This window comes from Calliphora vicina, chromosome 3 (assembly GCF_958450345.1).
Source record: "Calliphora vicina chromosome 3, idCalVici1.1, whole genome shotgun sequence".
Classification (NCBI taxonomy): domain Eukaryota; kingdom Metazoa; phylum Arthropoda; class Insecta; order Diptera; family Calliphoridae; genus Calliphora; species Calliphora vicina.
Genome location: NC_088782.1, coordinates 75,227,885 through 75,249,555, shown reverse-complemented (window position 1 = coordinate 75,249,555; position 21,671 = coordinate 75,227,885). Strand labels below are relative to the sequence as shown.

The 21,671-nt window shown below is 30.4% G+C and overlaps 1 protein-coding gene across 1 annotated transcript; it reads right to left on the bottom strand.

Moving 5' to 3' along the window:
* Positions 1 to 4,851: 4,851 nt before the first annotated feature.
* Positions 4,852 to 5,355, bottom strand: LOC135955535 (uncharacterized histidine-rich protein DDB_G0274557-like). Its single transcript, XM_065505884.1, has one exon. The coding sequence runs from the start codon at positions 5,353 to 5,355 to the stop codon at positions 4,852 to 4,854; it is 504 nt and encodes a 167-aa protein (XP_065361956.1).
* Between the last annotated feature and the right edge of the window lie 16,316 nt (positions 5,356 to 21,671).

Here is a 21,671-nt window from a genome sequence, read left to right as displayed (position 1 = left end):
CATTTCCAAAAATCATTTTAACGAGCACAAATATATTAAAAATGTTGGTACATTTTTAATTAAATCTGCTAAAAGAAAATGTTTGTCCCTAAATTATTAAGAATTAATTGATCTTTCAAACTGCATTGCTAGTTTTTTTAAATTTTCATAAAAATTTTAAAAGTTATAAAACCTTATTTACAAAATTTATGGAAAAATTACGAAAAATTTTAATATAGGGCACCTTAATGAGCCAATTCACTGCAAAAACGAAAAATTTTTGCTCACAAAAATAAAGCATGGACATTTTTCTTTTAAACTGTGTCCTCAAAAGTAATGAAAATCGGTGGTCTTAACAATGTTATGAAGAAGACTCAAAAAAAGGCCGGCAAATCCGATTTTTAGCAAAAACTCGACTTGAGCGACGTCTAAACCTCTTCCGAAAAATCTGAAAAAATCAAATTATGCTTGAGCCCCAACAAAAATTTAGTTTGGGACACACTAATGAGCAGCTCTTATGACTCCATATGTTGCCAGAAAGATGGGAAAGGTCATAGCTAACAATATGACCAATACTTTGAATAAATTTATATTGTACAAATGTTTCCAAATAAAAGCTATAAATTGGAAAAAATCCTGCATTTTTAAGTCATATACCCAATACATTAATATAATTCAGTAAGTCGTTACTAAGAAAAAATTCAAAAAACAGTACACTAATACCCCGGTTTGCGCCGCTTCGTTCAGCGTCTGTTTCGAAGTTGCGTCGTTTTTGTTTCAGATTGCGTCGCATGTTTCGAATTTGCGTCGATAATGCTTCGATTTGTGCATTTTTAATATTCATTGTATACACATTATTGGTCTGATTTGAAACCTAAACAGCTGATTTATAATACAAACCTCTTTAGATTAATATTTTTAAGAATTACAATGATTCTAAGTAGTAGATGACGATGAGTTTACTTAAAAACTTTTTCAGAAAAAATTTCACATAATGAAACTATTAAAAATTAAAATAAAATTCCGCATAATTCTATAAGTTTAGGCTAAATCTTACTAATGATTCATTAAAAACTTAGTGATGATCTTACCAAGCGTTAAATTGAATTCGATGTATATACCTTCTATCAATACATTTGACTTAATTAGTGTGTTTTGTCTTAAAATTTTAATTTATTAATCATTTCGTTAGCTTTTCTGAAATATTACAGGAGAGACAAAAAACGTTCTAAAATCCATTATTTGAAATATTTATGAAATCTGATAATGGAGTTTTTTTATAATGACAAATAATCACAGCTAAGAGGAAGTGCGTTTATATCTTATATATCCTTTTTTGGGACTTGTAACATTTTCTGTTTCATATCAGAAAGTAGAGGTGATAATAAATTTTAAAATTATCAAATATTTAATTAAAAAAGTGACTTACATTTTTTGATTGAAATTTAATGAATAAACCAATAATTAAAACAAGTATTACATATTTAGAAACATATGTATACTTAATTCCATTTGACTGAGATAATAATTTATAAAAATAAATGGACTTAGCACTTTTGTATATTTATAGTTATTTAATATTAACCATTCTTGACTACTAAAAATTACAAAATTTAAAGCTGTATATACTTTATTGGACATTTTATGTTTTCTACACATATATAACGGTTAACCGGTTTAACCGGTTTTTTCGATGTCGGTTAACTGAAAAAACGGTTTTTTAAAAAAGGCCAATTTTCGGTTAACAGACAAACCGGTTTTTTAAAAAGTCGGTTTTTAATAAACACTATAGGTCTTCAAGGAAAATATCTAAGCTTTCTGTTGAGGAAAAAAGGGCCCATTTTGAAAAAAAAATCAAAAAAGTTTTTGATTTCGGAAAAAAATGCCAAAAAAATGTTTGTTCGAAAGATTGAAGAAATAGCTATCTAAACTATTTGGGACACATTTTGCTAAGAACAATAAGTAATAAGTTATATGGATGAGAAAAAACACCTGCTTGGCCAAAATGTCAAATTTCCACCGATCTTGTTGAAAAATTGTGTCTGAATTACTATCCAACTAACGTTGCACAGTGGAAAATATTCGTCATTTTTTCTCTGTTGAATGGTGGGACTTTAAGCTTTAATTTGTATTTTCAAACATAAAAAGCGAATCATTATAAAAACAGTTATGAACGCTTAAAAATACATTTTTTATTTTATTTTTAATTTTTGTATAAAATTGAGATGTTATAGATTTATAGGTCTCGCTGAGTACATTAAAAATGTGTCAAAAAATTTCAGAAACACTCTCACATGTAGATGTTATTCTAAAAAACCGTTTTCAGTGATGTTCTGTCAGTTTTTGCTTATTTTGATATGAAAGCTTATACAAATTTATATCAATGTATAAAGAAAATTTAGTTCTTAACAAAACATGGTTTTAATTTTTCAAATCAGATGAAAGTTATTAAACTTTTCATTAACACCTCTTTTAGTATTTTCTCCCCCAGCGCATATGAATAAAAAAAAACAAAAAACTATAAAAAAATATTTGTACAGTTTTTAATTTTCAAGGTAAATTTTTTCGAATTTTTTTCGAAAAAGTTTAATAACTTTTGCAAATATAAACCGATTCTGCAAGTGATGTCTCGATTATTTCTACATAAAATTGTCTTTAAGACACTGTGCAAAAAAAATAGGGTTTCACAAAAAAAATTCAAATTACTATTGTTGAATTTGAAAAATTACGAAAAAAAAATAAAACAATATGCGAAACTTTTTAAAAAAAAACCTATATAATTTCTTGGAGCGTGCATTTTATGCATATATTTTATGAAAGCTTAATTCATTGTCTCTCCATAATTGTTTAAATTATATTCTTGTTTAATAAGAAATACAAAACTGCCAATATAAAGAAGCTCATTAAATTTAAAATTTTTTGTTTTAATTTCTGAGTTGCTCAACATTTTTGCATGCCATTCATTTGTCTATAGGCACGAAAAGGACAAGATGCTCTTTCTGGACAAGATGCTCTTTCCAACAAGATATAACAATCCTAAAAAAAATAATTATAAATATTAAAAATACGCTGTAGAATATTGTATAATTTTAACTCCCCAAATCTTTAAAGTCGAATATAGTGTGTTCTGTCGCCATTTTCGAATACTTCTGTTGACATAATAACTATTATTTCTGCAAATAATTATTGCTTGATATCTTAGCTTTACGATAGAACTTGTTTTATGGATAATTTCAAACATTTGCAAAAAATAATTATGATATGCATTCACCTTATATTATCCACTGTGCGTTGGTGCAAATTTCATCCCGATTGGAAGACATCGATGTCAAAAGTTTGTTCACTTGACATGAAATCCCCATATACATATGAAACACTTGAAACTTTTTCCAAGATGATTTGAATAGGAGAAACACTAAAATATTAATATGTCTAAGTATTTAGAGCTTATTACATTTTATTGGCAAAAATAATAGTTTAATCTGGCTATATTTATTTTTTTAATTTAATTGGCATGTTTTAGGCTAAAAGTGCATTTAAAACTTAGCTCCCAATTAGCATATAGTATGAAATGAATTTGACTCTGATTGTTTTGTTTGCTATTGTCAAATTGTTTATTGAAACCGAATGTATATTTTCTATTCACTTTTTTAGTTTTTGTATACATATATTTACAGAATATAGTATATTGTTTTATTATAAGAGAAAAATCTCTCACGTACGGTATGTCACGTACGATATTAAATATTATTTATTATAAAATCGTCCAAAGATTGTGTTTATTTAAATATGACGGATTGTAAAGGAAAGATATTCTTCCGTTTTATGTCACGTACGATATACCCTTATTTCACTCGATATTTTGGACAACAATGTTTCGAAAGAACTTTTTATTATTTTCAAATATAGTGACCTCTGAATGGAACATAAAGACCAAATTTTTTGTCAGATACTCTTATTTTTGCAAAATCTATTCCAGTCTATAGGCGTACAAATGTCACCTACGATGATATGGAATTGCCCATATGTAACATCGCAATCAATAATTAATGCAATTTCGAATTTTTTTAATCATACGTTATTTTGAATTTTAGTTGTCGATATATAAAAAAAACTTTAATGATTTAAAGCTAATGACTTGCAAAAGTTCAATAAACTTTCAATATAAATACATACAAATGTACTTAAAAAACATTATTAAGACTGTCGTCTACTGGAGTGAAATTTCGAAAGTAAAACAAGCACACACATAAACCAAAGCAAAGTCCGTATTGTTAGAATTGTGCACATTTCTTTCACATTAAATTTAACCAATTTAAACGGTAAATTAGAACACGAAAAAACAACATAAATAATAGGAACTGTATGTATGTATTTGTGTATCTATACATAACAGGATACATACAGAAATTGTTAACAGAAGTCCTTTTTATTATTATTCGCTCTCTTGCCCTAACAAACCACCACTAAGATGTAACCTGAACACGCACTGTTAGTTTTTAACAGTAAAAACAAATGAAAATTTCAAATTGTATCCTTTAAAATTAAACGGGCTCTAATACACATACATACACTCACGCAATTCAACACAAACGCAAACCCAAACAAATATATGTTGTTCTAGGATTACGTCATTTTCAAGAGAAAGGCAGTTTGTTTAACTGGACGAACATACATAAATACATATGTGAGCCACAACCACCCCAAGATCCCACCTCAGCGAAATATAGATACATGCATACGAGTACAAACAGCCAAGAACCAAAACCACATTAAAGACGCCCAAATGAACAGGGGAATGGAGAGAGAAAAAAAGGGACCATAAAGGATGTATTAATCCATAAATTACATCATCAAGATTGAAAATAACTATCAGCATACAGATTGAGAATTGTTTTCAAATGAATGTTGGAAATAAATGGCTGTTACCGAACTCTGGTGGCCAGTTGGACAGTGTTCATGTTTGCCCACGCCGCCAGTCGCCGTGTGCTTTCCTTGGCCATGGTGATGAACACTTTGCTGCTGTTGTTGTGGTTGCTGCTGATGCTGCTGTTGATGATGATGATGATGTGAATAATGGCCTCCCGCGGCTGGAGGTGATGAGACCTGTGATGGTGGACTCTGGTGGTGAGTATGATGTGCTGATGACTGCTGTTGTTGCTGGTGATGATGCTGCTGTTGCTGCTGCTGATGATGATGTTGATGTTGGTGTTGATGTTGGTGATTATGAGCTGTTGGTGGCGATGGCATATTATGGCCACTGTGTGGCAAATGAGATGTATGCTGGAGTCCCACTTGATGGGCATGATGATGCGGTACATGGCCCTGGGATGCCTCTAATAAAGTCGGTTGTATATGAGTTACAAATTGAGCCATTTTATTTTTTCCTTTTTTAAGTTATTTATAAAATTATATTCTTATTTTTTGTTTAATTTTTTCTATTAAAAATTTATATTTTTCAAGGCAGATTCACTTTCAATCACTTTTTCACAAACAAATTTCTTACACTACAATATTAAATTCACCATTTCTTTGATTTTTTTAAATTTTTTAATTTTATTTCTTTTGCATTTTCATATTTTTGTATGTATTTAAAAATAACGCCGTATTAAAAAATACTTTTGGATTTGCACAATATTAAAAATTGCTTAAATATTATTTTTATTTTATTTTATTTAATTTTTTCGTTTTGTTGGACCAGAATGTGTATAAGTATTATGTTGCTGGTATTATTTGTTGGTATACTAAAAAAAATACAAAAAACAAAAATTTTCCAAGTGGAAATATTTTCAGCAACTTTTTTTGATGCTGTTTTCTTCACAATTTAACTAACACTCGTCTAGTGTATTTGCAAATTCGTTAGTTTTTATTTCCCGGGAAACAACCTTTTACCAGGAGCAATGTCAAATAACTAATAGCAGTTTTCCTAGTTATGAAGCTTTTTGCCAGTGCTGTTAATACTGTTAATGTTACTTCAGCTGCTGCTACTACTGTTACACATTTATGCTCTTAACTTGCGTACCACCATCATAGTAGTCAAAAAGAATCATCATCATCATCATCATCAGGGCCCCCACCTCCACCTTCGCAAAACACCTCACAGTTAGAAAGATTTCTTGTAGGTACGAGTTTTTATTCTCTACAAATAAATACTTCATGTTAAACGTTTAGTATCCCTGATCCCTTTAACGGTTTTAAACATATTTTTCTATTTTTCAACTATGTATTTAACACCCATGCATTGCAAAGAATAAAATCCTTTCAGTTTTATTACATCAAATAACAACAATATTAAAATGTAAATTGTTACAACTCCACTGATATTTCATAACTTTCGATGCCTTGAACTTAAGTGAAAACATGCGTAAATATCCATCCACACATATGGGCAATTCCATATCATCGTACGTGACATTTGTCCGCCTATAGAGTGGAATAGATTTTTGCAAAAATAAGAGTATCTGACAAATAATTTGGTATTTATGTTCCATTCAGAGGGTGCTATATTTTAAAATAATAAAAAGTTCTTTCGAAACATTGTTGTCCAAAATATCGAGCGAAATAAGGGTATATCGTACGTGACATACAACGGAACTCATTTTGAGGTACATGTAGAAATGTGCGAAAATATTCGAATCGTGAGAGGCGTTAGGTTTTCTTTTAATTTCTTAAACTAAACCAAATATTATTCCTTTACAATCCATCATATTTAAATAAAAACAATCTTTGGATGATTTTATAATAAATACAATTTAATATCGTACGTGACAGATATTTCTCTTATAAAAAAACAATATATTATATTCTGTAAATATATGTATACAAAAACTAAAAGAGTGAATAGAAAATATACATTCGGTTTCAATAAACAATTTGACAATAGCAAAAAAACAATCAGAGTTAAATTCATTTCATACTACAAGCTAATTGGGAGCCTAGTTTTCGCCGCAATTTTAAAAAATTAAATATAATCAGTTTAAAATGTTATTTTTGTCTTTTAAATGTTGTAATATGATCGAAATACCGTCACATAGTAACATTTTATTATTTTCTTCTATTCAAATCATCTTGAAAAAAAGTTTCAAGTGTTTTTGTTTTTTCAGTCGTGGTAGCGATTCTCGTGGAATTGCCCATATTTATATATTTTTTAATATTTTCGAATTGTCGATATGCTCCCCAATTTTTATGATTCATTAAACATCAATTAGCATCTCAGACAAATTGTCTACCATGAACCTTGAACGATGTGTGCGAGTATAATAAACTCATTGTTTTTATGGCCCCTCACAATTGACACAACTTTTCGAAAAGGTTGGCAAATCGCCCATTTTTCAAAAAGACTAGTTTCATACTTACAAATCTATTGACTTAATTACACTATTATGTACAGAAAGAAGAAAAGTCTTATAACATTTATTGCTTATCCACAAGTATACAATACAATTTATTTCCTTCTTGACTTTGAAACTTAAATTAATTTATTTTTTTTATTGTTAACCCTTTGTCGACCGACGGTACTTATAAGTACCACAACAATAATAAGCTTACAGAATGAAAACAAAACATATTTTGACCCTTTTTGCCCAAAAGTGCACTATCATCTTTGGAATAATATATTTTTTTTGCCCAGAATGACGGTGAATTAAAAAATACTGTTTCGTAAAATACCATAAAATCGACTTGTAATAGAAAATGTTATAAAAATTACAAAACTAATCAATATATTAATAAAATTTAAACAAAACTCGATGAGTATTTTTTATCTTTTGACTGATGCTGACCTAATGGTACCAGGTTCCTTTCGGATTCTTGCAGGTTCTCAACAATGTTAAAATTTTTTCCTTAATATTTAATAAAAAAAAATTAAAACTTTTTCAACGATTTAAAGCCTTGGTCCACAAGGGGTTAAAGACAAGGACACGCTAAAAAGTACTGAACAACAAAATAATGTATTATTTTGTCAGAAATTTGGATAAAAAATTACGTAAAGTTGTCGCTAAAACACAGGCCTAATGTTTTATAAAATGGCGTGATCAAGAAATTAATGCAGACCAAGACACTTATAAATGATAAATCTAGGTTATCGATCAATAAATAAAGAGTTATCCAAGAAGAACTGTCTGATTTAGGTTCAAAATGGATTTTAAAGCACAAATTGAGTACATATTATTAGAATTAGTTAGAAATCGATGAAAACATAATCTCCCAGGAAAGAGTTTCGTGGGCGACAGTTTTTCGTCATATAAATCAATAGGACCGGATAGTAATCTGCAGCGGATATGGCCCATCTCTCAACTATGTACTGTTTGGTTGGTGCAGGATAAAAGTTATTTTTATTCCCAAAAGTGACAAATGAAGTCATGAAAGACCCATTGGAAAGACTCATATATAAGGCTGAAGTTGGAGGGATCTTCCAACTGTCAACACACAAACCCAAAGGATCGATCATAACAACTATCGCAATTCGATGGGCTCTGTAATATCTAGATGTAGAAGTATACATAGGGAACTGGATTGTGACCATGCTAAAATCGTGAATTATTACTGCATGTCTTGTAACGTATAACTAACGCAATTTAACGGGCTCCAGCTGTTGATGTATAGAACGGGAACTGCATGCCTCGAAAACTGCGAAAAGTCGAATCAAGTTGAATGTGAAACATTTTAAGGTGGGGTAAGATATATTTTACTGTGGCTGATTGTTGTTAAATATATTGATTATGTGAACGATGTGGTACGTTTCTGGTTTTTATTAGCAATATCATGACCGATGCCTTGGAAATTCTCGGCAACTGGGTCACTTGAAATAGGATGAGAATGAACCCACGCTGGTTAAGTGAATGTTTATCACTATAATGCGTCCATTACTGACTTATTGTGGACCACAAAGAAATGGAAATGTACAACGGTTATTCACGCCTTCTGTGCAGTGAGACTATATTCCGCAAACGTCTGCAGACCTGCTTAAGAAAATAATTTTTAATCTTACGACCATTTATACAGCTAGCTGAACATGTTTTTTGTTCTTAAAACCGGGAATTTTTTTCAAGCATTCCACACAACAAATTTTTAATTATTTTTGTGATCACTTGTTAGTAGAACACGGTTTCTTGAGCACATAACCATTTCAATTAATTTTTTGAAGTTGTGAAGTATAAAAACTAAAAGAAATATATAATTTTATTGTTAACAATTCAATAATCAAGTTAAGGCAGGCCCTTATTTTAGCATTTTTTTTTCGCTTGTCCAGCCCGCTGTACATTTTTAACCTATTGCGAAAAAATGCCAAGTAAATTTACAGAGCAACAGATTGTTGACCTGCTCATGGAAAGTGATATTGAAGATATTTCAGATGATGAACAAAATTAGGTGGAACAAACCTGTTTGGCATTTGAAGAGGAAGCGGAAGAATTATTGGAAAGAGAAGAGTCACCACCACCCAAAGTTTTGCCTCAAGCACAAATGAAGCGCCTAAACTGACTTTAATTTTAGCATGTTTCTGTGCATTACAAATGATCGGTAGTGCTTCATGGAGTTCCATTCCTAATCCATCAGTTTTCATCTAGGAGTATAATTATTTTCATAAATTATAAAATAAAAATGTCTAAATAACTAAAGGCCCAACTATAATATGCATAAGCTAGCTTAAGGTAATGTCAAAACCGAACGAAAAGTCTGTCAAATGCTTAAGGAAATTCAAAGAAACTTTTAGGTGGCTATAATGTACTTACGTGCATTCAAAACTATTTAGCCCCATTTGAATATTTATGTGCAACTTGCAATTAAAAAAATACGTATTTCTTTTATTTTATCAAAATATATAAATTTTCTTCATCCTTTTCATTTATTTCTTTATTTTCTTTGTATAAAATAAATAAACAACTGATTCCGTACGGAATGTGCGACCAGCTTCGCACTTTGCTTAAGCAAATAAAATTCGACGAAACTTGACGAAACTCTCTTAAGTACATTATAGTTTGTCACATACGTTTTATATGTATTCGCACATTTGCTTAAGCTGACTTAAGCTAGTGTATGCATATTATAGTTGGGCCTTAAGTTTTTTTTATTTCATTTGGTTACGAATGTCCAGCTGGCTGCACCTACAATATTTCTGAATCCTTTCGTCCTTTGTTTCTTCCAAAAGCATAAAAAAATATTTTTGAAGATTTCCGACGCTTGGTTTTACCTTGGGACTGAGGAGGTTATGCTGGAGATGAAGAACGTATATCTATAGAGGAATACTGAAATTGAACAAGACGCAGCACGGACTTTGAAAGGATTTTTAAAGTTATTTTAAGTTGCAGAATGAAGGGGCGTAACATGTTTAATGGAAGAGATTGGAATATTTCATCGATTGTCAGGCGACACTTACATATCTTACTGGTCAGACAGGAAGAACTTTTAACAACTGTCATCTGACTTGGGTTTCTGAGCAAAGGACAAAACTGACCGAAAATTATTTTAACTATTTTTCAGAATAATGAAATAAATAATATTTATAAATATTAATAAACTTTTTGACTTTAATTCCATGTGTAATTTCATTCGTATTGTAAAAATCATTAATATTTCTATTTCTATCGTGTCATATAGTCATAATGTCCTAATATTTCACGGCTCGGCGGCTCGGCTTAACCGCCTCTTAGGCGTTCGGCAAAGGTATCTGCTGGTTGGTTACGATAACACTACATATAGAGTAGTATTATTTTAGGACATTTTTTTTCTTGAAAAGCATTTCAAACCATTGTGAAATATAAGGACATTATGACAATATGACATATATGACAATATGATCTTGTGAATGGACCAAATGTGTTTACATTTACCTTTTAATACTAATATTAAAATTGTATCGTTATTGTTTTGACATACTAAGTAAGTATTTTAATTTTGTGGACGCTAATTACACTATACAACAAAATCAAATTTTTTCCAAAATTACAAGGTCCGACCAATAAATTTTGATTCATTAATTACATTTTTTTTTAGCTCTAGGCAATTCCACTTCATTACCATACGATGTCCAGCATATTTCAGCTATAACCGTTCTTCAATGGGTGCGCATATTAAATTTTTGGGGTACTTTAAAATAAAATTCTTAATAAATGCGAAATTAACCCTAAGCTCTCTTTTGTTCTGTCTTTCTGGTTGAATTTTCCGTGTTGGTGTATTTAGGGACTTATAGTAAAATTTCACGGATAATATTTCTAGGGAACATTTTAACCCCTTAAATCCCTGTTTTAATGGAGTTTGTTGCTCTTTTTTAAAAGAAGGACAAAAAAGACCCATGCCTTGAGGATTTAGAGGGTTAACATATTCTACAAAAATGTTCTCCGTAACATTTTGCATAAATTTGCAATACATTTTATACCTAAAATGTCCTTTAAAATAAAATTCTTAATAAATGCGAAATTAACCCTCGGCTCTCTTTTGTTATGTATTATTTCTGACTTTCTGGTTGAATTTTCCGTGTTGGTGTATTTAGGGACTTATAGTAAAATTTTACGGATAATATTTTTGCGGAACATTTTAACCCCTTAAATCCCTGTTGTAGTGGTGTTTTTTCCCATTTTTAAAAGAAGGACAAAAAAGACCCATGCCTTGAGGATTTAGACGGTTCACATATTCTACAAAAATATTCTCCGTAACATTTTACATAACTTTGCTCAGCACATTTTATACCTAAAATGTAAGGATCACATGGTTTCTTATGACGATTAACAATAAGAATGTGCCAGAATTGGGTAACTTTAATGGAAACAGTTTGTGTCTCTCACACTCGCCTATGTCTTAACCAGAAAAGATGGTCAAATGAATAAATTTTTTGCTATTACGAGAGCCACCTCGATTGGACTTTATGCGAACTGCATATCTTCTGCGACTACAAAGCATGCAGCTTAGTAACCTAGTATCAATTATCACTTGATATTGTAGGTTTGATGTACTTGCCAAGTGTATTGGACTCCATTATAATGATTACTGTAGAGGTTGTCACAATGAGGAGAAGAATGAAACTATTCATCTTCTATGTACGTGTTCTTTGTTCAGAACGAGCTACGATCTGTGAACCTCTTTTTCTTATCTCACTCCTCCAGCTTTTCCTTCTTCATATACTACTCTTGAGCAATTTTCTCTGTCCACTGAGGATAATTTTATCATATTTTTCTTTTCAGGCATTACATAAGGACATTACAGGACCCAAGTAAACTGCACCAAAAGTCTAAAATAACAAATTTAAAGACCACCCACCCTACATATTTATTTTTAATAATTTATGAACAAATAATCAGAATAAATGAATTTATCATTCTTTAATGTTCTGCCCACACATACTACATATCGCACACCCAGTTGAAAAGTGACACAACTCAAAATTTTAATTTTTCAGAAATCGAAAATAAATATATACCAATTGAAGCATAATGAAAGACATTAGTGTTTTTTTAGCCACTGATAACAACAACATAATACACTGATATCTTTTGTATAGATAAACAAGTGTATTGTGCATAGTTTAAGCGTAAAATAAATTTTTCGGGTTTATATAACCCGAAAAATTAATTTTGAGTTGTGTCACTTTTGAACTGGGTATGCGATATAAGTATATTATTGACTAATATACGATTGCACATTCATAAAATAAAATAACGTCACCCACCCATTAAAAAGGGGGTTGGCTTAAATTGAGGGCTTGTTTTTTTCTGTTAAATTGTTGTCGTGTTTTAAGCAAATTTCCATAATACGAGTAAACTGCGGTAGGTTAGTTTCAAAACAACAGAGTAAATTAATATTTATTTATATACTATGTATACATACTATGTAAATATATATTAAAACAAGTAAGAATGTATAGTCGGTCAAGCCCGATCATATGATACCCTACACCCATCTAATTATGGACCAATCACCTTAAAATTAGGTGGCATGACCTCTGTATATTTGAAACATATTTGTGTTGAATTTTATTTTAATACCAAAATTTTTAAGAAATCTATACTCATTAAAATGATTTTCGTAAGATGGCATTTTATGGGAGCTATGACTAATTATGAAGCGATCGTTATACAATTTAGTGACATGACTTTTGTATATATATAAATCATTTTATTGCTGAATTTACTTTGGATATCAATATAACTATGATATTTATGAGAACTTTACTATTTTCAGATAGGGCAATCGTATGGGGGCTAATAGAAATAATTAACCGATTCTAACAAAATAAAATAGGCTTCGTCCTGTAGTTTGATTACAAGGCTTACAAGAACGGACGGTCATAACTTAATCGACACTATATTTTTGCATGTTACAAACATCAGCACTAACCCAATATACCCTCCCCACTATGGTGGTGTAGGGTATAACAAAGATTCCGTAATCATTTCGTTTACAATAGAGTACAGCAATAACAGATATGTAGGTGTGTGTTCATGTTTCCATTTTGTTCATTATTTATTGTTTATTTAAAATTAGAAATAAAATCTTAATTAATTTTCTTCAGTAAATGAGATTGAATGAAAATGCACTCTGTCAAATAACTATAGCTCTTTTTATATTAGATAATATATTCCAAGGCGAATTTATTACAGGTGACGTTAATAAGCCAGCTGACTATTTTTGCTCGATATGTTTTTTTCATTTCTATCTGTCAAAGTTTGTTTACATTTCTTTGTTAATTTAAATTAACGTTTTTGTTTATTTTTAATAAAAAATCTAAATATATTTATAAAATACTAAAATAGGTCTTCAAGGAAAATATCTAAGCTTTATTTTAAGAACAAAAAAAAAAAGGCCCATTTTGAAAAAAAAGTTAAAAAAGTTTTTGATTTCGGAAAAAAATATTAAAAATTTTTTATTTTTTTTATTAAATATTTTTTTTCGAAAGATTGAAGAAATAGCTATCTAAACTATTTGGAACACATTTTTGTCAAATTTTGACCCCCTCCAACTCAGAGAGTTCTGGACCGATCTTGTTGAAAAATTACTATCCAATAGGTCTAACCTTGGTGTAAATTTCATCCCGATCGGAAGACATCGATTTTAAAAGTTGGTTCACTTGATGTGAAATCCCCCATATATATAAAAAACCGCTGTACCGATTTTGATGAAATTTTCAGGGAATCTTCAGAATAGCCCAGAGGGTAATACTGTATAGTCTGATTTTTAATATTCGGTCTGTGGGCGGAGGGTCGTGTAAAAATACAATTTTTACATTATACCGATAATGTAGTATGTCCCGTATGGACTCAGAAATGACTGGGTAACATTGTAAAGTCAAATTTTTGATTTTCGGTCTGTGATAAACAATTTTGTTTACTCTTGCATATTAGGTGCATGAATAAGAAATTTCCATATGAAATCTATTAAAAAACAAGTAAGAAAGTATGGTCCATATCCCGACCATATAATACCCTACACTAAGTAAAGGAGCAAAAACATTTTTCTTTTAAAATTTTAATAATTTATATTTTTGAGTGATTTTCGGAAGTGGGCCTTATATGGGACCTATGACCAATTATGGACCGATGACCATGAAATTAGATCGTGTGATTTATGTCTATATTGTTACGAAATTGTACTTGAATTCAAATATAACGATTTTAAGGGCTGATTTAAAAGTAGCATAATGCTTTCAAATAACATTGCTGTAATAGCAAACTGTAACATATCTGTGGGCATTATTAAATAAAAGCTTTCAGTTGACCATTGATCGTAAGTTAGCAACGCTGTTTGAATTCGAATATTCAGTTAAGGAACATTGTAAAAAGTACACCACAGATGGCGTATGATCTAGAATATTCGAACTTTGACAGTTAAAGAGCAATCTAGAGTGCAGATGGCAGTGTTATAAATAGTGGCAGAGGTTGCAGTAGTTAGTGAGTTTATCAGTGACGCTTTTCGAATAAACATCAACTAAGTGCCTTAAAGTGTGTTGTGTTTTTCAAGTAAATTCGTGTACATTATAAATTGTGTCTGTATTTCTGAGAATTTATAAACGTGTATAAAAAACATTGAGTGGCTATTTAATTCTGTTGTTGTTGTACATTTTAAAGAAATAAAGAGTTGTTACAATTTTCAAACTACTAAACGGCTTTTATTTGCAATCAAAAGTATACGGTTTATTTAAAGGAAATAAACCAGCGTTTTGAAAAGGTTAAAACGTAACAATATGAAAGTTAACTATGTTGAATTTTGTGTGTAGACCAACATATTTAAGCGATTTATGCACGTTAAAGTGATTTTCGGAATCGGGTCTATATGGGAGCTATGACTAATTATGGACCGATCGTGACAAAATTTGTTGACATGAATTTTGTATATATAAAACTTATTTGGAGCGGAATTTGTGGAGATACATATATAAATTAAACATTTATGACCGATAAAGTCCGGAAAAAGTTCGGAAAGACATTTGTATGGGGATAGGTGTAATAATGGACCGATTTCAGCCAGTTTTAATAGGTTTGGTCCTTGGGCCAAAAAAAATAATATGTACCAAATTTGATCGAAATATGTTCAAACCTGTACTCTTTACATGGACAGCTAGCCAGCCAGCCGACCAACCAGCCAGAGGGAAGGACATCGTTTAATCGACTCAGAAAGTGATTCTAAGTCGACAAACATCTGCACAAACGCATTATAACCTCTCCACTGGTGTAGGGTATAATAACAGTTTTATTCAAATAAAATTTGTTTCCGTTTCTGAGAGAAGAGAACGAAAATCGCGGTTTCTTCATCGAGAGCTGCAGAGACACCTCAACAGCATACCGAAAGACTAGAAGCCAATTGCTCCCGGATTGGATGTGGGAACGTGCAATTTTGGCATCAAAAAATTATCATGTTAACAATCTCGATGACCAAATACAATTGAAAGTGCCTGGCGAAACAATAAAATACAAATCGATTGACACAGTAATGCACGAAGAACAAGCCGTCAATTATCCTACTAGACTTGCCACCTTTTGAAATTTCCAAAACGGGACACCACTAAATGATCAGAGAAAAATTCAAACAAATTCGTTTATAATTATCCTATTTTATTTATTAAAATCAACTATAACACATTTATTTTAATTGTATAAAATCTACTCATAAAACTTTAACAAAACAAAAACGCAAATAAAATAAGAATAGTTAATATTAATAGGAACAAAATTAATGTATGTATGTTTATTTGTTTGTGACTTATAGCAGAATAAACCTCAGGACCGATGCTCTTGAAATTTGTTCAGTATGTTCGCCTGTATCTGGATGGACGTCGCACTTCCCACACAACCTATATAGTTATTATGGAATAACTGGTGAACTATAACTGTGAAAGCCGTAAAACTTCGCAGAATTTACTTCGGTATCATTGTGCGCATCTTGCTTTTATTAAATCTTTATTTGAAGTAGTAAATGTTTACAGTATACTGTAAACATTTTTTGATATACAGTAATTTTGACTTACCTGCACAACCAACATTGCACGATATTTTGTGCAGGTAAGTTAAAAGTGCAGTTAACATCAGTTAACTTACCTGCTCATTGATACTGTTAAGTGCATTTAAGTTTACTGCCCAAAAATGCAGCTAAAGGCAAATAATTTACATGAAGTTTTGTGATGTTTCCCTTTAAAAATAACGACAAATTTGGTATTTTAGCTACTTTTAAAATTATTAAGAAGTTTACAACACAATTAATTATTCAAAATGGTATTTTTCTTATTTTGTTTTAATTTTATATTACGCAGCTAAATTAAATTTTTTTTCATGAAAACCAGTTATAGTTTCCAAAAGTATTATGCACTTATCTTAAATGTGCAGGTATGAACAATGCACTTAAATTAACGAATTTATATGGAGTTTGGTTAATAAATATACAAAACAACAAGTTTTGTGCACTTATATGCAAAATGCTCTTAAGTGAAATGCACGTAAGTCAAAACTACTGTATAATTGAATGTGTTTTTTCGGAACTCATAGAAGTTAATGCACTAAGTATATTATTAAATAGAGATATTCAGTTTTGAGAAAATACTATATTTCAGAAAATAAAGCATCCTTGTCTATAGGTATTTCCAATTTTTTTATATTTTTTGTGGTAATTAATGAAAAAGTTATGTTTTTTTTCAAAACGGGACAAATTGCGTCCCGTTCAGAGTATCGCCGAGACACGGGACATTCAACTCTAAAACTGGTCTGTCCCGACGAAAACTGGACGGTTGGTAAGTCTATATCCTACTGAATTTTTGAATTCATTGGAACCAGCCGAAATGCCACCACATGTATTAACACTGGAGGTTGGATCACCGACTTTGCCCGACACAGTATATTAAAATCGAGATTGAGATGCAATATAAAACAAATGTTTTCTAAAGGCCAGCAACGCGGACCGGGTTTAGCTAGTATAAAATAATATAAAAGTGAATAAGTACTCCGTGAAAGTAAATTTTACGTATTTATTTATTTATTTTCATCCCTGTTTTTGATTTTTGCAGTCTGCTGTTTGACAGCTAGCAAGTCAGAGAGTAATTTAGTATAACTGTTTTTTAAAATATAAGTAATGCATTAAACACATTGAAGGCAGCAGGCTTCCGACTTCAATCTGTCAAAAATAGAATACACACGTTTATATGAAGACGATTCTTTTGACGACAGCACAACTTCACGAGGGCACAACTTCGTTTGCTGCTGCTGCCCAATTATGCTAATTTCTATTTTTGTCAACTTCAAAACAGAAATAGTGTTGCTAATATAATAAAAAATGTAAATCAAATTAGTGCTTAAAAATAATATATTTTTTTTACTTAATTAATAGAAGTTTCTGATAACCATATTGAAATAAATTAATAACAGGTACATAAATTATTACCACATATATATTTTTACTAAAAATAATTGTTTAAATCTTAATTACTTTGGAATTTTGTACGGTTATTTTTTATTAAAGTAAAAAATTAAAGTGACATCACTGAATTATAAATCAGCTGTTTACTTTGAAGCTGTCGTCTTTAAAAGAATTCTGCGGCTGCCGCACGACTGCAACTTCAGCCAGCAGCATTTGTGTTCGTGTAGTCGTGAAGCCTGCAGTCTTCAATATGTTTAATGCATAAGGAATATATCAAGGCAAATTTGTTTACAGGTATACCCAATTCTACAACAAATACAACTTTACCGAAAACAATAGGTGTGTAGTACTCGAACTTTCCAGTAAAAAATATCCAGTAACTTTATTTTAGAGAGTAAAAATAAAATACTCTCAATCTGAAAAATTACAAAAAAAAGTACGCGAACAACAATTTGTAAAAATAAGTTGTATTTTATTTTACATCTTTTCTTTGCAAACTTGTAAATTGTATTAATTTTCCACTTTGTAGTTTTGTTTATATTTGCAACCATATGTTTTAAACATATTTTTATGTCGATATTTTTTACTGGATAAAAAAATTTCCAGTAAAAAATATCATGTTCTCTAGCTACGAACTGTCACTTTTAACATTCTCTTGATCTCTCGTTACAAGTTTTTAAAAGTAAACGAACGGAATCCCGTAACTTCAAGTGATAATTTGTACAAATTATTATAAATTATCAAGTACGCGAACACTACTAATATGTATTTTGTTTTTGTAAATATATTTGCTAGCTGTCAAACAGCTAAACAACAGCAGACTGCAAAAATCAAAAACAGGGATGAAATTACTCTCTGACTTTTAGAGTTTTTCCGCAAAATTTTCCATTCCGAAATCCCAATAACATTATTCAAAATATTCCAAAAACTCATGAATGTTCACGGCTGTCACATAATTCTATCGATCGAAAGTGTAGTTTTTTTGTAGTATTTGGCTTTTTCACAAAGAGTAAAACTAAAATTTTAGGAATAAAATAACCTTCCGTGAAATTGAATTTTATTTTTACTAATGTTAGTTCTTCAAGTTTCTCCACCAGTCTGTTCTTATTTATTTGCAAATAAAATATCTAAATTTGTACTGCATACTTTAGGGAGCTTTTTTTATTACAGTTGACTGGACTCACAAAAAAAAGAATTTCCGAGTTTTACCCGGAATTCTTCTTATTTATTTGCAAATAAAATATCTAAATTTGTACTGCATACTTTAGGGAGCTTTTTTTAATTCTTTTTTTTGTGAGTACAGTCAACTGTAACTGTACTCACAAAAAAAAGAATTTCCGAGTTTTACCCGGAATTCTTGAATTTTTTTTTCTTTACAAACCATCTCCTGAAAATTTCGAATCGAATAAAAAAAATCTGTCAAATCGCTCCAGCCGTTCTCACGTGATGACATTACATACATGGACCATTTCATTTTTATATATATAGATTATCGGGTTATCATCAAATTTTAATTAACATCTTTATAAGCAAAACAATGCAATTCTAAATTAAAAAAAAAAAACAAGTAAGAGAGCTATATTCGGCTGTGATAAATCTTATATACCGGATTAAAAAATATTTTTTTCCGATTTTGACCCATTGTAGGTCCAACTTACTATGGTCTTATATAAGGTCTTTGAAACATCTATCACTATATATCCATATTGTCTATATTAATGACTTAGTAATCCAGATAGGTCAAAAATCGAGGTTGTCCTTGTTTTTTCCTTATATCTCAGCCATTTGTGAACCGATTTTCTCGATTTGAAATGGCAACCGAGCCGGAAAAATTCCGGAGATATTGATGTATGAATCGTGTATGTAAGTTATTAGGGGGCTTCGGATAGTTGATTTCAACAGACAGACGGACAAACAGACGTCTATAAGTATCCACAATATATATACTTCATAGGGTCGGAAATGAAAAATGTAGAAATTACAAACTTATATATACCCTTCTCACGAAGGTGAAGGGTATAAAAAAAATAAATTTTTTTTTAATTCTATTTTTTTTTTTATACCCTTCACCTTCGTGAGAAGGGTATATATAAGTTTGTAATTCCGTTTGTAATTTCTACATTTTTCATTTCCGACCCTATGAAGTATATATATTGTGGATACTTATAGACGTCTGTTTGTCCGTCTGTCTGTTGAAATCAACTATCCGAAGCCCCCTAATAACTTACATACACGATTCATACATCAATATCTCCGGAATTTTTCCGGCTCGGTTGCCATTTCAAATCGAGAAAATCGGTCCACAAATGGCTGAGATATAAGGAAAAAACCAGGACAACCTCGATTTTTGACCTATCTGGATTACTAAGTCATTAATATAGACAATATGGATATATAGTGATAGATATTTCAAAGACCTTATATAAGACCATAGTAAGTTGGACCTACAATGGGTCAAAATCGGAAAAAAATATTTTTTAACCCGGTATATAAGATTTATCACAGCCGAATATAGCTCTCTTACTTGTTTTTTTTTTAATTTAGAATTGCATTGTTTTGCAGAATTAAAATCTAACGAAGGTAGAACAAAATCTAATGGAAATTGCAGCCATTCCGATACAAATGTCAAATGGTGACAAGTTTCTATATAATCAAAATTAGAAATCGTGTCAGTTTACCTCTTTATATTAAATTTTTATTGTACTTTTTTATTTGTATCCAATTACATTTTAAAACCAAAGACATTTTTTAGATTTTTAACGAAGTTTACATTCTTAAAATTTAATAATTTTTTCTAGGCGGGAATTTCCGGGATCCCGGGAAATGAAAAAGTGCGGGAAAAGAAAAACTCTACTGCCAATACAACACATATCAATAAATTTTATTTACTCTCTTTGAAGTACTGTCCCTGTTTGTGTTGTCAAATAATCCTGTAATGATCGGTGATACAAAAATCATACGGGAAACGTTATTAAAAAGTTTGATTTACCTTACAATTTCTGTAAAATGCCTCCTTCAATAATTTTAATTTATGGCGAATTGGCATTACGAAAATTAGTTGCACTGCCAAATAGAGATTAATAAAAGCAAAAAATGTTTTAAATACAGTGGACGACTAGTAGTACGAATTATATATTGTCAGGCCCTTTCGTAGTACAATTCGTATTATTGAACAATTAATTGTTGGTACTTAAACAGGCATGAAAGAACATACTAATGTATGTACATATAAATATATTAAAAATAAAAAAAAACAAAAACAATTTACATACTTATGTATTTAAAAAATCCGTCATTAAACATTGACGTTTATTACTTTTTAAACTAATTTCTACAGCCTTTTCATGAAGACTTCTCAATAATAGTATTTTCGTGGTTTCAGTGTTGTTCTCAACAGCCCATTTAATACTCTTTTAACAATCGTATTCCATAACACTTTTTAAATTTTGTTGGCCAACCATCACTGGCACAAAACTGACCATTGTAGAATTTTTTGCTCAACAGCTTTGCATTTTAATTGTTCTCCACCGAGTGTGATATGGAATTTTCTTTGTGCTAAAAACCACTAGTAAAGTGCATCCTCCATTTTTTTAAATTCACCACTTTTAAGTCATGGAATTATCCAGCAGTTGCGTTTTTAGTTTAATGATTGTACATATAGTGGATTTGGATAATCCATATTTATTTGAAATTTCAAACAACGATGTTTCATTTTCGTGGTCTGCTATAATTTTTAATTTATCTTGCAAATAAATTGTCTTTTTTACATTGTTTTACTTGCAACACTTTAACAGTTAAAAACACAGAACACTTTTAAAAATAAAAAAAACTTCACAATAACTTCGCTAAACGTGGATGAC

Excerpts from the sequence above, each read along its gene's own strand:
- LOC135955535 (XM_065505884.1), bottom strand. The coding sequence starts at position 5,355 with ATGGCTCAATTTGTAACTCATATACAACCGACTTTATTAGAGGCATCC.